This window comes from Corella eumyota, chromosome 1 (genome assembly GCF_963082875.1).
Source record: "Corella eumyota chromosome 1, kaCorEumy4.1, whole genome shotgun sequence".
NCBI lineage: Eukaryota > Metazoa > Chordata > Ascidiacea > Phlebobranchia > Corellidae > Corella > Corella eumyota.
The window spans coordinates 6,969,237-6,987,480 of NC_137490.1; the positions used below are offsets into that span (position 1 = coordinate 6,969,237).

At 30.6% G+C, this 18,244-nt stretch overlaps 3 protein-coding genes across 3 annotated transcripts; 2 read left to right on the forward strand and 1 right to left on the reverse strand.

Annotated features, from left to right (window-relative positions):
- Window positions 1-539: 539 nt before the first annotated feature.
- LOC145764125 (carboxypeptidase E-like) lies at window positions 540-5,444 on the forward strand. Its single transcript, XM_082575715.1, has 10 exons — window positions 540-890; window positions 1,078-1,170; window positions 1,261-1,364; window positions 1,466-1,561; window positions 1,710-1,868; window positions 2,327-2,465; window positions 2,733-2,879; window positions 3,180-3,319; window positions 4,372-4,591; window positions 4,737-5,444. The coding sequence occupies exons 1-10, from the start codon at window positions 737-739 to the stop codon at window positions 4,856-4,858; spliced, it is 1,374 nt and encodes a 457-aa protein (XP_082431841.1). The 5' UTR covers window positions 540-736; the 3' UTR covers window positions 4,859-5,444.
- Window positions 5,445-8,294: 2,850 nt separating this feature from the next.
- LOC145751856 (large neutral amino acids transporter small subunit 4-like) lies at window positions 8,295-9,169 on the reverse strand. Its single transcript, XM_082568017.1, has 2 exons — window positions 8,444-9,169; window positions 8,295-8,348 (listed from the first exon to the last, which is right to left on the reverse strand). Exons 1-2 carry the CDS (start codon window positions 9,167-9,169, stop codon window positions 8,295-8,297), a joined length of 780 nt encoding a protein of 259 aa, XP_082424143.1.
- Window positions 9,170-15,174: 6,005 nt separating this feature from the next.
- LOC145763266 (uncharacterized) lies at window positions 15,175-17,893 on the forward strand. The gene is made up of 7 exons (XM_082574742.1): window positions 15,175-15,470; window positions 15,568-15,774; window positions 16,003-16,233; window positions 16,383-16,510; window positions 16,765-16,982; window positions 17,064-17,233; window positions 17,309-17,893. Exons 1-7 carry the CDS (start codon window positions 15,413-15,415, stop codon window positions 17,509-17,511), a joined length of 1,215 nt encoding a protein of 404 aa, XP_082430868.1. The 5' UTR covers window positions 15,175-15,412; the 3' UTR covers window positions 17,512-17,893.
- The last annotated feature ends 351 nt before the right edge of the window (window positions 17,894-18,244 follow it).

Sequence of the window (18,244 nt, forward strand, 5' to 3'; positions counted from 1 at the left end):
ATTATAAGATTATATAAAGGATTTACTACATTATATAAAGGATACAAGTTCGTTTAACGACTTTGTAAATTTGCAGTATAATCCACAAGCTTGCTTATTGAGTTTTTGGGCTTTAAACATTTTAAGGTCTTATTTAAAAACAATATAAAATGAGAGCAGTAGAAGTAAAGTAAGACTTACCTTGGCCTTGTGCCAAATAACTTAAAACTGCTTGTTTTGTGATGTTATAAGTGATGTAAAAATATATCGCTTTTTGGAAAGTTATTTAATAAGAATGACGTTTTGAAATGGATTTTATGTTGTTTTATTAAAATTATGCCAAATTTATTTCAAAGGCAAGGGTGCTTTCAAGAGTTTATACAGTTTGTTGTTTATGTGTAAAAATGTAGTCAAATTAATAACTGGAAGTGGGCGCTAAAGAGTTAACTTGGTTACAAAGTACGCTTCTTTTTTCGATGTTTGTTTTCTGAAAGAGCTTCTTATATAACAGGTTATCAGTTTTAAGACCAGTTGATTAAACATAATTATGATACGTTTAAGTGGCAAAATTATTTATAAAGTAAAATTAGTGAGAGATGTGTTTATTGGTTATTTTATTAGAATAAGAAATAAACTAATGGACAGATGAAGGAAATTAAATTATAATTTTTTTAACTCAGAATTATACACAGAAGAAATATATTGTAAAATACACTTAACGAGCAAATAAAATAATAACGATTTGCACAGTAAGGCAATGAAACCCGTATGCCCTGGCCTTATGTTGGCATTTTTGTTTCTTTTCGCTATTACAGAAGGGACAACTACAGAAGATGGTATTATTCTAAACCAACATCATAACTATGAAGAAATGCGAGATGTTCTTCAAAAAGTAAAAGAACGATGCCCTGGTAAGTTGATTTTGTTCAAATTATTTTTAAGTGTTGTATTTTTAAGCAAAGTGTTAAAATTTTTGATTTTTTAAATAACCATGTTTTTAAACTATAAAATTGGTTTAGTTCCTTTTTTACTTAAAAGTTGCAACTACTGATAATTAATTATTTTTAGTCTAAGAGGTTTGTGTAATGTTTTATTTAGATATAACACATTTATATTCTATTGGACAAACTGGGATTGGAAGACAACTTTTTGTTTTGGCAATGTCAGAAAATGCAACACATCATCAAGCAGGTAAAACAAAAAATCTAACTAATAGTGTTTTTTGTTAAACATTTCTATAGTATGAGAACCTGATTTTTATTTGTTTTTCAATGTTAATAGGTGTGCCAGAGTTTAAATATGTTGGAAACATGCATGGTAATGAAGTAGTTGGAAGAGAAATGCTGCTTATTTTTGTTCAGTACTTGTGCAAAGAATATCAAAAGGTTAAATTTAAATGTGCCTTATTTATATAATTTGCTGCTTTATAATCATTGCTAAAAAAATATATTATTAAAAAAATGCAATACAAATTTTGATTTTCTAGGGAACCCCAACAATAGTAAATTTAATAAAAAATGTTCGAATTCATGTAATGCCTTCAATGAATCCAGATGGGTATGAAGAAGCAGCAAAATTACCAGTAAAACAAAATTAATACTTTAATAATAATTTTAAAAAACATTATTAGCTTTGATATAACTGTTATACCATTAAATAAATATTAATAAGAATACCAATCTGCAATTTTATTATTTTAACTTTAAAACTATGTTTTTTGTTTTTTATAGTATCCCAAAGACTACCTAATTGGACGAACAAATGGCAATGATTTTGACTTGAATCGGGATTTTCCTGATTTTAATAAAGTAGCCTGTGCACATGGGACGACGAATCATTTAGCCTACAACAAAGAATATGTCAAGGAAGCTGTATTGGATATGCCAGAAGTAAGATTTTTAAATGTTAACTGTAAGATATGTGTTTGTGAAAAAATATTTACAAAACTTACAGATTTATAACCTTATTATTGTATGTATTTAACACTTTAGGTGTGTATTTATTCAAGAAGATTTATTTTTTAGTAATTTATGCCTTCTGTTAAAATGGTGATGTAAATTATAGATTATGGATTTTCCTATATATATTGGTATTAAGAATACATTAATTATTCAAAGATAACACTACAATACAGGGAAGCATATGTCACTTCTTTCAGCTGAATACTACTACAAAATTTTATTGATTTTTGTTTTTATTTATGACTTCTACATATTTAAAAAGAAATTTGTTTTATTTACTTGCTTCAACAAACAATGTGAAAAGACAAGCTATGATTTATTGTGGATTACAACTATTACAATTTTTGTTTGAATTTTAGCCACAAAAATTTTTGTTACATTTATAGTTGCAAATTGAAACCGAAATAGTAATTGAGTGGATAATGGCAATCAACTTTGTTCTTTCTGCTAATTTGCATGGCGGTGATCTTGTGGCAAATTTCCCATTTGATAAAAGTTGTGACAATGAGTTAAGGGAATACACAGGTAGAGAAAAGTTAATTCCTTTTTGATTAATAATTGATAGATTTTTTGAAAATCCCAAATGTAAATTATAAAAGTTTCTAAATTTGTGAAGGAAATTTGAAATTTTTTTTTTCTTTTGTTGTATTGGTTACATATATACTGATTTAAAAATTTTAGAGTTTTTGTTGTTAAAATTTTAAATTTTTAAGTAATCAAATACTTTTAAACAAAGGTTTATTAGCTAAAACCTCATTACAATTTTATTAAAATTTATAAGAAATATTTTAGGTTGTCCAGATGATCAAATATTTCACCAACTTGCCAGAGCTTACAGTAATGGTAATGACCAAATGAAATCTTCTACTGGTTGCTCAAAAGATGATGGTTTTAAAAATGGTATTACAAATGGTGCCGAGTGGTACAGCATATCAGGAGGTTTGTCTTTTAGTAGTTTTTGTATTGGGTTTAAAACGCGTTTGATCAAATTTTAAAATTTTGATATGTTTTTATAATGTTTAAGTTACGCACTGTTTTTATATAATTGTATTAGTTTAACAAAACAAATTAAATTTATTTTATGATAGCTAAGTGAAAGTAACAATATAAAAATTATTATATAAAATCTGTGGCTGTTATACTTTTTGTTACATAACTCTAGACAAGTTCTATTGTTTTAAACATTAAATATAATTCTTGTCATAATATTAGTATTTAAATATTTTATTTACTTTACAGGTATGCAAGATTTTAATTATTTAGCGAGTAATTGTTTTGAGATCACTGTTGAAATGGGCTGCGAAAAGTTTCCCCTGCCAAATGATCTACCTCAATATTGGCAAGATAATAAACATGCTTTAATAAACTACATTCACCAGGTAAAACAACAATTTAAAAAAACTATAAATAAATTTAATGAACTATATATAACATAAAAAAAATTGTAAAACAAATTTTAAAATTGTTAAAATCAATTTTTACCATACCTTGAAAATGAAAAACTAATGTTTTTAATGGGAAAAAAATAACATGCATCAAAAATTGATATTGTAAGGCTTACTTTATTACCAAAATTTATACTTAATAGTGTTCCTAACTTAAAATAATAGGTTTACTATGTCTTATCAAAGCACATAACATTGTGTTTGCTTAATTTTGTTTAACTACAGGGCGTTCGTTTTGGGTCTTGACATTTTAGGGTTTCACATAATACTGTTAATACACCTGCTGCAGTATGCTTATACATTACAGCCAGGTGATTTCAAAACCACTAGAAATGCATTTTAATTAAATGGAAAATTTTGGGAATTCAATTTTGTGTTATATAAACCGCGATAAGGGTATTCAATTTTCTGGTATTATTTTCGAGCGTATTATTATTAGAATTGACTCGCCTAATTCTTGTATTATTCATAAGGTCGTACGCACTCACAGATCAAATTCAATTGAAAATACACGGAATTCTATAAAAATGGGGTTTCGCGGTTTTACATACATGTCATTCAAAATGTGCTGTTTGTTTTTAGTAATTTTGTTTTTAACAAAATAAAAATTCCTTTAAAATGAGAATATTTAAAAATCCATTTTCTTTGGAAGCAAATTATTGATTAAGAACCGAATCGCATGATCTTTTTTTTCGAAATAAAAAGTCTACCGAGTTTATTGTGACGCGCTTTAAATCACAACAACAATGATTATTCACGATTCGATCGATATAATACCGGGTTATGGCGTGAATGACACGTCAAAATCAATAAAATTAGATTTTTTTAATATACGAGACATTCCTTAACCAATCACTCATGCAGATACGAAATTCTACGATCCCTTAATTTATTATAGTTTATCGATTCAAGAAAACACAAAAATACTGTTTTGGCCTATTCACTGTTCTGACGACATTTCCGCTAATTGTGACGTCACTATGCAGGTTACTTGTGGCGTGAAGGGTTTTGTCCGCGACGGTGCGACGGGAGCCCCTATACCTCAAGCTCTGATAGTTGTTAACGGAATTGAACATGTTGTCATATCTGGGGAAGACGGGGATTTTTGGAGGCTGCTGGCTCCCGGAAGTTACTCGATATTTTCGCGGGCTCAAGGCTACGAACCTTCCCCGGAAGTTAGAGTGATTGTACCGCCATGTACACCATGTAAGTTTATTATTATGTTGTTAAAACTCATAATGTGTTTTGTTACCAAGTTTTAAAAAAAACCTTGTTTATTTATAGATCTTACCTTTTATAAAGGATGAACCTATTTTATTTATAAAAATTAACTTTTGTTCAAAAATTTTAGATTCGGCCAGGACTGTAAATTTTGAATTGTTCAAAACAAATTTAAATGAAAATCAACGAGAAACTGCCGAGGCTCTTTACCGACTTCGTGACGTATTGAAATCGGTGAGGCGTGGCGAATAACTTCATAAATCCATCTTCGGTTTTGCATAAAAAATTGATAATCCGTTTGCTAATGTAAATTATTGATGTTTTGTGTTTTTTCGGCAATTATGTTTAATATGTTTTACTTAGTCATTTCTAATTCTAATCATCTTTTTTCAAAAACAAAATCATTTTGTTCCTATCTTTATATAGTACTTTTATTGTACATCTTTAGTTAGTTTTGCACAAATTGTATTGCTGCTTTTACTTAAGTTATTATGAGATTTTAGTACATTTTTATTTAAATTTTATAGTATTCAAATAACACTATTAGCTGTATTTTCTAGTTGTATTCACTTTGCTTTTAAATAAGCGAAAATGAGTGAAATTTAATTATTATTTTGTAAGCTTTTGGTTTTTAAGCATTAGTTAAAAAACTAATGTGACATTATCTTCTCTACGATACAGTATATTGTTTCTGTAAAATAATTTTGTAAGGACTTAATCGTTATATATATAGTTAACTTTCTTTTGTTTGGCACAGCTGCGTTCTGTAAGATGTACTTAATTTGTGGTACTATTTTGCGAATCATTTCACTTTTATGTTGGTACTGAAATAAATCACCAAAATAATAGCATAAGTCTAGTTATGTTAAAACTTAACTTGTTCTTAATATAAGTAAAAATGGATTAAAATTTATGAAATTTATAAAATAGTTATAAGATTTCTTATTTTGATCCGGGTTAGGTTATTTCCCGTTTTTATTCATTTTTTTAAAGTCATGTGCAACTTAGTAATTGAGGTTATTGTGTTTTAATTTAAACTTTTCCTGTGATATTTTGCTAGCAAATGATTGTATATTTACGATCATTGTACACAAAAGTATGTGAATATGAATGATAACCAAATGAAAAGGTGCATGCTGAAAGATGTACCCTAATCAAGAATGGTTTTAAACTTAAGTGAATTATGGAAAGGGAAACTGGCAGTCCGGTAAGTAACAGATTTGTTTACAATTTATTGCATTATTACATAATTTATTAAGAAAACAAAAAAATATTTATAGCAAATTTACGATGTGAACATCGTTTTTTTGTTGAGCTTTATCATTTTAAGGTGGTGTGGTTTTATTTAATTGTCGATGAAGTATGCAGGGCACTAATAGCAGCACCAAGCATAGGCACAAAAACACTAAGTTAACAACCAAAAAATCATTGTCCAGAAAATGTGATATAGTATAATAAATAGGAATCTGTGAAAGTAAAAGTGGCAAATACAAAGTGACGCAAATTCCACTTAATTTGCCATAAAACCGAATGGGAAAATTGGCAAGCTTACCAAAGCGGTTGATAACATGATTTTTGTAAAAGATAGTAACACGAACGACAAAAACTGAATAGGTAAGCAAGGTATAAGAACAACTATGGATAATATTATAGAAGACAGTGAGCAGACAAAATTAAGGTAAATAACTGATTGTTTTCGCAAATTAATTGCTGGTAAATAATTATTATTATTCAGTCTTCAATTTTCTAACCGGTCAAGTACATAGGAAAAAAATACAGCCATAAATAAAGATGCAAACTGTATAAAGCCTTGAACACTCAAATAATAACTTGTTACCGGTAAATTGTTATGGGCCACTGAAAGCAGCCAAGGATACATTGTTCCAAACATGAACACGCATCTAAAATTCAGTACCATATAAAAAAGACAAAACATTAAAAATGTCTTCGAAAATAAACATTCTTTAAAACTTTTTTGCGTGTGACTTTTAGACACGCAAGGTTCACTTTCTTCCAAAAGCAAACTAGTGACTTTTAAAGTACATTCAGACTTTTTTGTTTCTTCAAAGTGCATTTTTGGAAAGAGTAAAAGCGAGATTAAAAGATACAAGCCCGCAACAACTCCCATGCATGTAAACAACACTTTTACTGACACGCCTTTCTCGTAAATAACCTTAGCAAACTTCCTACAAACGTTGAACAAGTATATGCACTAGTTAGAATCGCAATCATGACGTTTCGTTTATTAGGAAACAAAACAACTATCGGGTAAACACTAATACTTAAAAACAATCCGCCCATTCCTATTAATGGAATGGAAAGATATAAAACCCATGAAGGAGTTATGGGTAAGAATCCAAGCATAGTTAATCCAGGTATAAGCATACCAGTTCCCATTGCCGCGGAGGCCCAACAGCCAAACTTATCGTAGCAATAACCACTTATAAAATTACACGCAATTCGAAGTGCAACAGCAACAATATATACAGAATTCAACATCTCGTTTTGGTGATTGACTTGAATCTCTGTAAGATTTTCCGTCGAGGCGTTGAACGAAGTATCATTTATAAATGTCATTATGTTTGCAAGCCTAAAGTATCCTTCTCGCTGTAATATAAAGCTAAGCGGTCCCCATGCGTAGATCAGTCCGTCGAAGGTTAATATTTCCACAAATCCAAAAACAAACATTAAATAAATTTTCCACTTTTGTGGTTGTGTCATTTTTTGAAAGGTTTCTTTTTTTATTGTTAGCCCAGGCTTTAATCTGTTATTTAGTCACTGTTAGAATCATAGTTTATTTGTGATCACAAAAAAATCCCTTTTCTTACTCTCTTAGCTACCTGTGTTATCGACCAATAAATATTAAACATTCAACATTGAAATAAAAATAAACTTTAAAACTAAACCGCTGTTTAACTCTGGCGTTAATGGCACTTCCAACATTCCTATTTTTAATTGTAAATGTTAAAATAGTGGAAACATATGGATAAAGTTTATTTCCGCAAAATATCTTAGATGAATAATTAAAAATATTATACATTTCTTAAACCGATACTTATACAAGTCTGTTAATTAAATTATTTCTTTAAAAAATTCGTGTTACTCTATTTAATACCACAAAAAAATTAAGTGTAGTTTTTACAATTTTAACATAGTTTTTTGTGTAGTTTAACCAATTTAGGAATGTGTGGTTTTATTTAATTGGCGATGAAGTATGCAAGGCACTAATAGCAGTACCGAGCATAGGCACAAAAACACTAAGTTAACAACAACAAAACTATTGTCCAGAAAATGTGATATAATGTAATAAATCGGAATCTGTGAAAGTAAAAGTGGCAAATACAGAGTCACGCAAATTCCACTTAATTTGCCATAAAACCGAATGGGAAAATTGGCAAGTGTAAAACTTACCAGAGTGGTTGATAACATGATTTTTGTAAAAGATAGTAACACGAACGACAAAACTGAATAGGTAAGCAAGGTATGATAACAACTGTCGATAGTATAATAGAAGACAGTGAACAGACAAAGTTAAGGTTAATAGCTGATTGTTTTCGCAAATTAATTGCTGGTAAATAATTATTATTCAGTCTTCGATTTTCTAACCGGTCAAGTACATAGGAAAAAAATACAGCCAAAAATAAAGATGCAAACTGTATAAAGCCTTGAACATTTAAATAATAACTTGTTATGAGACACCGAAAGCAGCCAAGGGTACATAGTTCCAAACATGAAAATGCATCTAAAACCCAATACCATACTAAAAAGACAAAACATTAAAAATGTCTTTGAAAATAAACATTCTTTAAAACTCTTTTGCGTGTGACGTTTAGACACGCGTGGTTCACTTTCTTTTAAAAGCAAACTAGTGACTTTTGGAGTACATTCTGACGTTTTTATTTCTTCAAAGTGCATTTTCGGAAAAAGTAAAAGCACGACTAAAAGATACAAGCCCGCAACAACCCCCATGCATGTAAACAACACTTTTACTGACACACCTTTTTCGTAAAAAACCTTAAGCAAGCTACCTACAACCGTTGAACAAGTATGTGCACCAGTTAGAATTGCTATCATAATGTTCCGTTTATTAGGAAACCACATAACTATCGGGTAAACACTAATACCCAAAAACAATCCGCCCATTCCTATCAATGAAATAGAAAGATATAAAACCCATGAAAGGGTTTTGGGTAAGAATCCGAGCATAATAAATCCAGGTATAAGCATACCAGTTCCCATCGCTGAGGTAGCCCAACAGCCAAACTTATCGGAGCAATAACCACTTAAAAAATTCAAAGCAATTCGAATTGCAACAGCAACAATATATACAGAATTTAACATCTCGTTTTGGTGATTGACGTAAATTTCTGTAAGATTTCCCGTCGAGGCGTTAAACGACGGATCATTTATAAATGTCATTATGTTTGCAAGCCTAAAGTATCCTTCTTGCTGTAAAATAAAGCTAAGCGGTCCCCATGCATAAATCAGTCCATCAAGAGTTAATTTTTCCGCGAATCCAAAAATAAACACCAAATAAATTTTCCATTTTTGTGGTTGTGTCATTTTTATGGGGGTTGATTTTTTCACTTTGTATTAGCTCAGATGTTACCTGTTTTTTTTTACACAAAAGTTACTTTTAAAATCATAGTTAATTTTTGGTCCGATAAAATTATTTTTATACCACCTCGGCTACCTGTTCTATTAGCAAAAAGAATAATAACCATTTAACACTGAAATATAAATAAACTTAACCTAATTTATTCTGCTGTTCAACTTTGGCGCAAGTAACTCTTTTAACATTTGTACTTCTAATGGTAAACATTAAAGTAGCGGAAACATATGATTAAAGTTTATTTCCTTATAATATCTTAAAAGTATAGAATAAAATAATATGCGTTTCTTAAACCGATACTAATACATGTTTGTTATTTAAATTATTTCTTTAAAAAATTCTTGTTATTTCATCTATTACAACAAATAATCAAGTGAAATTTTTTTTTAATTTTTGATAAATAGTGTAAGGCACTAACAATATAAACAAGAATAAACACAAAAACATTGAGTTCACAACCAAAAAATTGTTATCCAACAAATGTGATACAACATAGTAGGTAGGAATCTGTAAAAGTGAAAGTGGCAAAGAAAGGGTCACGCAGGCTCCACACAGTTGACCATAAAATCTTACTGGAAAATTTGCAAGCATATAACCCATTAAAGAGTTTGATGACAAAATTTTAGTAAATATCAGAAACACAAAGGAAATTATCTGAAGAGGTAGGCAAGGTATTAAAACAACAAACGATAATAATACAGAAGACATTGTGCAGGCGTAAATAACGTAAATAGCAGATTGTTTTCGCAGATTGAATATTTGTAAATTATTATTATTAATTCTTCGATTCTCTATTCTGTCGAGCACGTAGGAAAAAACTTCAGATAGAAATACTGATGCAAGCTGTATAAATCCCAACACGTTTAAATAACTACTTGTGATTGGTAAGTTGTTTCGAGACACGGAAAGCAACCATGGATAAATTGTTATAAATATGCATCGAAAATCCATTACCATGAAGAATACCAGATATAGCAAAAATGATTTCGAAAATAAACAATCCTTAAAATTCTTTTTCATATTTCCTTTGGAGGCTGTAATTTTACACGGAAGCAAATTAGAATTCTCTAAACTACTTTCTTTGTTTCTTTTTCCTTAAAATGCATTTTGGGCATTAGAAAAAATGAGACTAAAAAAAATGCACGCCAGAACTCCCATACTGGTAAATAACACTTTTGTTGACACATCAATTTCATAAATAATTTTAAGCAAGCTTCCAACTAGCATTGAACAACCATAACCACTAGCAAGTATTGAAACTAACAAGTTTCGTGTTCTTGGAAACCAAACAACTACTGCTATATTACCCATGCTGATACAAAACCCGCCAACAGCGATTAACGATGTCGAAATAAATAAAATCCACGACAGGGTTGTAGGTAAAAATGCCATCATACTAAACCCCAATAAAAGCATTCCAGTTCCTATTACATTGTTTGCCCAACATCCTAACTTATCGTAGCAATATCCGCATAGAACGTTACAAGCTACCCGAGTGGCAACAGCCAACAATGTACACAGAATTTAACATGTTGTCTTCATGTTTAACTTGAACGGTTGTAAATTTTGTTGTAGACGCGTTAAATAAGGTATTATTCGCACATGCAGTCTTTTTTGTTTCTATAAAGTACCCATCCTGTTGCAAAATAAAACTTAAAAGTCCCCATGCGTAGATCAGTCCACCAAAATTTAAGATAACCAAAAATGTAAAAGCATAAGTCAGATAGTGTTTCCATTGTTGCAGCTCCATTGGTAAACAAAATACATATATCGCTCTAAAGTATATATCAAAAAACAAATAAGAAAACACGATATAAATTGAATTTTTCGGGTTAAATTATAATTTTGCTCTTTTTTTCTTTCATCTTTACTGTTTGATGTTACTTTTTTTGTTGTTGCTAGTGTTAAAATACCTTGTTAAAAAAAGGATTTAAGTCCATTTTGTACATTAGATACCCTTCAAATAAAATACATTTGTCCGGAAAAAGTGATGTTTTGTTTTATTTTCTGTTATGGCAATTAAACAGAGGAAACAACTGTCTTTACAAGGAGTTTTTTAAACATTTTTTAAGCAAACATTAGGCAAAAAAAACTATATAGGAAACGTTTCCTACGCGTGCGATTATTAATGGCAGCAGGAAGTTGAAACAATAAGTTTTATTAAATATTTTTTGATTTTTGTATTTTCGTAATTTAAAAAAACAAAAAATTTTGTTAACAATAATAACAGTTACTAAAAGACTGACTGTAAGGGGATTTTTGTTTTGTTTTTATCAAAACAATTGGTTAGCCTAACATCTGTTTTTAAAAGATACATAGTTAGTTTCCTGACAAAATTTAAATGCTAGTTCCAAGAAAACATCATGAAACCACTTCCTAGCGCGTCGCAATGTTTGGAAACTTTTAGTTTTAACCAAAGTGCAATCTTTTTTTTATTTAACCCAAATACACAAGTAATAATTTAGTACAAATAAGAGAAAACTAAGGGGTTATGTATAAAAGCATAAATATTTATATACATAAGCACGCAAAGTGAATTTGGATACCTGTGGAATGCAAAACCGCTATTTTTTTTAAAATAAGATTAAATTTAGTCATGGTACTTGTGTTACTTTGTACGTTGCAGAGAATCGTAATCTGCATTTTTTATATTTGAATCCTTATTTGCTATATTGTAAGTCGAATTATCATCTGGCTTATGGAAAGTCAAGGAATCGTATCCCCCCAAGTTGTTGTTAGGTTTAATTTGTTCGTAATTTGTCTCACCACGTATATTGTTATATTGGCCGTCATCCAGTGCAGCTGCGCTATCATCAGGTTGTTTGACCGGAAAAATAGCACTACTGCTTGATGGTTGGCTTTGTTTAAAATCGTTAGCCCCTAATGCAACTTCATAGTGATTACGAGCTTCCAAGCTCTCGTTTGGCTGTTGTTTGCTTGTATAGAAACTATCACTGGTAGGTTGCTGTTTCTGTACTTGGTTTAAGTTGTTTTCTACTGATGCAATTTCATACGGATTATTCACCCCTAAGTTACTATTTGGTTGTTGCTTGTTTGCGTATGCACCGTCACTAATAATATGCTGATTTTGCTTAAAGTCTAAGTTTTGTTCTTCTGATGCAACTTCGTATGGGTTATGTCCCTCTAAGTTTCCGTTTTGCTGATCTGCAGGGCCAATTGCAGCGTAAGTAGAATCAACATCAGCAGCACGTTGTAATGTTGAAATGCCAACTGTTTCATATAAAGTTTCGTTGGCGTGGTTTTCATTAGATGTTGTTCTCTGTTTTTTGATTAAACAGAGTAAAATTATTGCAATTATGAGTAACAGTACTAGACCAGAAACGACCCCAGCAATAATTGGTACACTTGTGTCATTTAAATTTGACACAACTTCTGTACCTGCATTTCAAACAAAAAATTTTAATAAATTCGTTATATTTTGTATTCATAAAATATTATATAACACATAAAATAGGTTTCGCACTTCTTAACATTGTAAGTAGTACATTTGGCCTTACTTTGATTTGTTGCCATGAAAAAATCTGTATTAACAGAAACGGTACTTTGAGGTGAAGCTGCAAAACAATAAACTTTGTAAAAAGTTGTAAAAGTACCAAACTAAAATCTAAGTGTGTAAGTTTTATTAACTCAGCTTAAAAGTAACACAAACTTACTTGGAGTTGTGGCAATCGTGGTAGTTGTCAAAATTGTGCAATCTGCGCAAGAATTACTTTGGCACATCGTACTCCCCGATAGGCAAAGAAATGTACATAAATTCTGAGGACATATTCCTACATCCATCTGTATTAAATATTTCGTTTACAAATAAAAGGTCAAAAATTGTTTAATAAAAATTTAGATTTGAACTTACTTCTGGTTCTGAAGACGTGCAGTATTGGGTACCAAATTCATTAATTTGATTACAAACTCTACTTCGTGTTCGTGTTCCGTTAATACAAGTTCTTGAACACCCGCTCCAAGCAGTCCAACTTGACCAGTTAGAGCCTAAAAAACGATAATAAATTTACAACATTTTGGACATAATTTTGTATTTGGTAAATTTTGCAAAAACCTTTTTGCCTTTGGCAAATGTAGTTTCTGCGAAAACTGCAACGTGTTGGAGTTAGTGAAAAATATCGGTTTACATTATCGAATTCTAGATCCGCGCAATAATTTTGATTATTGCGGGTTGGGCGGGACGGAGTTGTTCTTCTTTCCCAATAAGAAGTTAATATACTTGAACCATTACCCCAAAGGTATTCTCTTTCGTCAAAATTGTAAGTCACATCAACGTGGTAAGGTATATCAAAATCTGAATAAAATAAAACGCTTGGTATGTTTTGGACTTGTAGGTCAGGTGTGCGCTTGTTAACTCAAATTCGGTATATCAATATATTTTTTTGAAAAAAACATGCGAGGTATTAAATTATCTAATTTAGAACTGATGAAAAATGTTATACAAAATATGCAGTTGAACAAACTTACTTATTATAAAAAGTTGATTAGTTACAAACGTGAACTGTGGCAGAGAAATTGGAATGGCAAGATAAGCATTCAACTCTTCGCACTCGACCACAGAGTCATCAAAGTTAAAAGTGTCTGAGGATATCCAAAACTCATCTTGGTCTGAATCGTCGGCTGACCATTCTGGTAAAACATTTGTATACCTTGTTAGAAGCTTCTTTATCTTAATTTATCATTGCAGTTTTTGTTAGTGTTTACGTAATTTCTGGTTAAGCCAAATATTTTAAGTTGCAAGATAGTATACCTCCTTGTTGTCCAGCTCCAAATTTCACGAATAACCACACTAATATACATGAGCTCATCCAACTTTTAAAAACCATTTTGTTAAAAACACCGTAAAATTTGTTTTGTTACACTGTTTTTTGCCTTAAGTGCAAAAATTTAAAAGTATGTTTTACGTACAATTCATAACTTTCGTTTTACACTGGCTAGTCGGCACTTACAAAGAGTTTGTTACACCTATTACTTGTAACCTAATATTTTTTCTGCGTTTATATCGTTATATTACTAAATTTAGTTAATCGTGTATATATTATTTTGCGTCATAGTTATCTTTTTTGGGCGATAGGCGTAGGAAACAACTAGAGTTGTACGCATATCACGATCAAGCGAGTTTATTATTTGAATTTTATGTTATTTGAGATTCCAAACGATAGTTGGTTTGCTCTTACATGTTAAATATGGTAAAAAACCTAAACAAAAGTAACATATTTTTTTCGAGTACTGTTAAATTGATATTTTTAGTGGACTAGTTTAATACTTTAAACAGATTTTCCTATTTTGGGACTAGTTGTAATGCCCACGTGACGATGGTTTATTCTAACAGGATGTAGCCTTTAACATGGATACTCATGCCTTGACATATACTTTTTTTGTGAAAAATTCAAATTGTTTTGGTCCTCGTTATTTTTTTTTATTTAAAAAACACTTTTCATCAAATCCGTTTTAATAAAATAAATTGTAATTTGTTTTTTTACACCTAAGTTTTTCAAATCATTTAAATAATACTTTTTATCAGAGCCGTCTTGTAGCGTTATTTTAATATATGTCGATATTAGTATACACAGACGCTTTTTGCATAATAACGTTAAAAATTAAAAAGCCTATAATTTTTTTTCAGTTTTATTGCAATGACTATTATAAAAGCAGAATTGTTGTAACGTTTTATTTAACGAAACTATAAATTGCTTGGGTTTTCGTTTTAAAAAGTGAGACGTAGTGCGTTTTGCAGTTTCTGCCATTGAGTCAAGCCTCGATTTTCAGAACCATATTTCCTGGTTGAAAAATACCCACCGAGGCATATTTTGTATCGAACAATGCAAGTATTATATATGCTATTAAATGAAAGAAAGGTTTAGTGCGAGAAAACCTTAATTAAAAGCAAGCTAACTTAAAAGAAGTATTGGAAGTTACAGTTTAAAGCGTGCTGTAGGTTAAACTTGTTTAAATAAGCGTAGTTAAAAGTTTTAATTAAAGTAAGTACTTAAAAGACGTTAGTTTATTTGTAAGGTAGATCATTTTACAGCTAGGTAAGCAAGACAATACAAGATTGAACTTTTAATTATAATTGCGGTTACTTTAACGATATATGTTTTATATTACTTGGATTTTTATTACAATTTCATCAACTTAACATCTAGATATAAATATTGTTTACGTTAAGTGGTATAATGGTAACATATGTGTTTTTGTGTGTTGAAATATTTATACTTGCCATGAACTTTGCAGGTAAGATGTCAGTCCTAATTTAAAAATCCGTAAAGGTTTAGTGTTTATTTTTTTTTCATAACATGTCGCAACTAAAGTTACTGCGGTTTCGTTTCAGAGCCATGTCGCAGTCAAAACTTTATAGCAACGGGCGAAAACTTCATATTTGCAAATGATAACTCGACGTACGAATATGGTTTTTCTTCTTCGTCCTTTGACAAATCTCAGTCTGAAGCATACTGCTCTGAATTAGAGTCAACAATTGCTGATCGTTTTAACGAAAGTGATTTTAACGACTTAGAAGCAGCACTTGCGCCAGAAAATCGTATGTATTTTTGTCTCACTGTATTTTAATATTTAATTTTAATATTCTGTTAATAAAGCTTCACTTTTGCATGTTTTATATTTTGCTTATTTTTTGTATTAAAATTGTTTTAAGTAATACGATTAATTTGAAAATAAGGTTAAAGGAATATATAAGAAAATTGTATTTTTTACGACAGTTAGTCTATTTTAGTATAACTGTGATTCGTTATTTTAATGTTCAATTTAGTTACTCTGAACACGCCCTACTATCTTGGCATAACTTTAAACTCCGAACAATATATCGTAACAAAAACTGGCAATATTGTGCCCATGACGTCACCGTTATGGGGAGAAGGACAACCTACTATAACAAATGATTGTGTAGTGTTGGATATGGAGAGCTCATTAGTAAAAGAGCTTAGACTCTTTACAACAAACTGCTCTGCATTGCACCGAGTTGTTTGTCAACGTTTACGAGGTTGTTAATATTTCTGGATCCTAAAAATACCTAAAAGTTTGGTTGTGTATTCTTTATCACTTTTTTTAAAATAACTATATCTTTACTTGCCAACCAACGTTAAAATATTTTAAAAAAGTCGATAACAATGTGTGCATTTGTGTTGTCAGGTAGCCCGTGGAGCGAGTGGCAGAGTTGGAGTTCTTGTAGTTCGTCATGTCAAAGAGCACGAACGAGAGAATGTGCGATTCCTAGACCATACGGGGGACAATACTGCAATAAAGCCAATGAAACGCAGGTCGGTTTAATAATTACTGTTTAGATTGGTAATTAAAAACGAACATTTCTGTGTTGGATATAAACAGCTGAAAAGTGGACAAATACTACGAAGGCTTTAACGTTACTTTTTTTATAATTTTTTCATTTTGGGTATCAATAACACAATATTATTACACTTCTGTGGCATAACAACTAACTGTTATGCCTTAGTAGTGTGTTTTAGCAAAAAAATAAGTAATTTACCATATTATTATTTTATTTTTTTATTTTTAGATTGAGTTGTGTAATAACACAGCATCCATAAACAACCTGACTGTCTGCATTCAAACAACAACGGCAAACTCGCCAACAACAGCAATATTGGTAAACCAATCAAGCTCAATAATTTGCGACAACTTATGTCCTAAAGACAAAGTTATAGTGGGAACTGTGATAGGCGTCGTCGTTCTTGTAATCATTGTTTCTGTGGTCCTATATCTTAAATTCTACAAGTAACCTTATGTTTTTCCAATTTTTCAGTTAAATATTTACTATTGACAACAAACTTTTTTTGTTATATTTGTTTTAAATAGAAAAAACAATGATGTTAGGAAAAATACGGCTACGTCTAAAGTCAACAGAACTTCGCAGAATAACTTCAACGTTCGACCGACATCACAAGTCCCGATGTTAGAGGCTAGGTCATCACGTGACCCTGCTCCCAACAGTTTTCAGGCTGCACCATCTATGCAAAAGAAAAACGGTATTTCTGTTTCTTTGCAATAATGTTAAGATTAATTAAACTTGTACAAAATTGTTAATTCTTGGTTGTTTTTAGATGAGAGCGAATACGTTAATTTTGCTCCTTCGAACGATGTGGTTATCAGCGAGGATTACTTACAACCCATTCCTCAAAGACAACCAGATTATGAGAACGGTGAGGAAATATATGTAAACGAACCTGGGTCCCCCGCGCTGCAAAACGAAGAAGAGTATGTTGCAATGCAGCAAAGTACATATGTTAACTTTCATTCTCCATAGTTTCAAACTAAATTTTTGTTGTTGTTGTTTACGGAGAATGCATGCTTCGACACTAAGTCCGATTCGAACTAACTCAACTTGTAGTATTAGGCTATAGGGTGCATGTTTCTCTAACATTTCCATTATTGTTTTTAAAACACTGCGAAAAGGGCTTGATTTTTGCCTATGGGATACCAAGTTTTGCGGTCTTAAAAGTAAAGTAACATTTACAGGTATTTTTCAAACTTTTCGCAACGTAACTTTTTTAGTATTAAAACATTTAAAAAATGTTAAACATTTTAGCGTTAAAATATTTCAAATAATTTTTTAAATTGTTGAGATTTTTGTACATGAAGTAAACCAAAGTAAAACTAATATTGGTATGTTTATGTTGATACAAGAATGTACGTGCTGGGAAACTTTTTAATTAAACACAATTGGTTTTCTTTGCGTCAAAACGGATGCTTGCTAACTTCAGCACTTAAATAATATAACATTTTACAGTTATTTAGTACCTGTCTGATTGTGTGCACAACGTAAGAAAGGGTATTTTTCATTTTAATGAGAGGAAATAGGCTTCTGCACAATAACAAGATTTGCCGTATGTGCGGTTTTTAGACAACGCTTTCAGCAATTAGCTTAATGCGCCCTTGTTATAAATTTTTTTAACTCAGCTTTTTTGTTAATACAATTTGTAGTAACTCATTAATTTAGGCACAGAAAATCATTTTTGAAAGCATTTATTTTAATCATA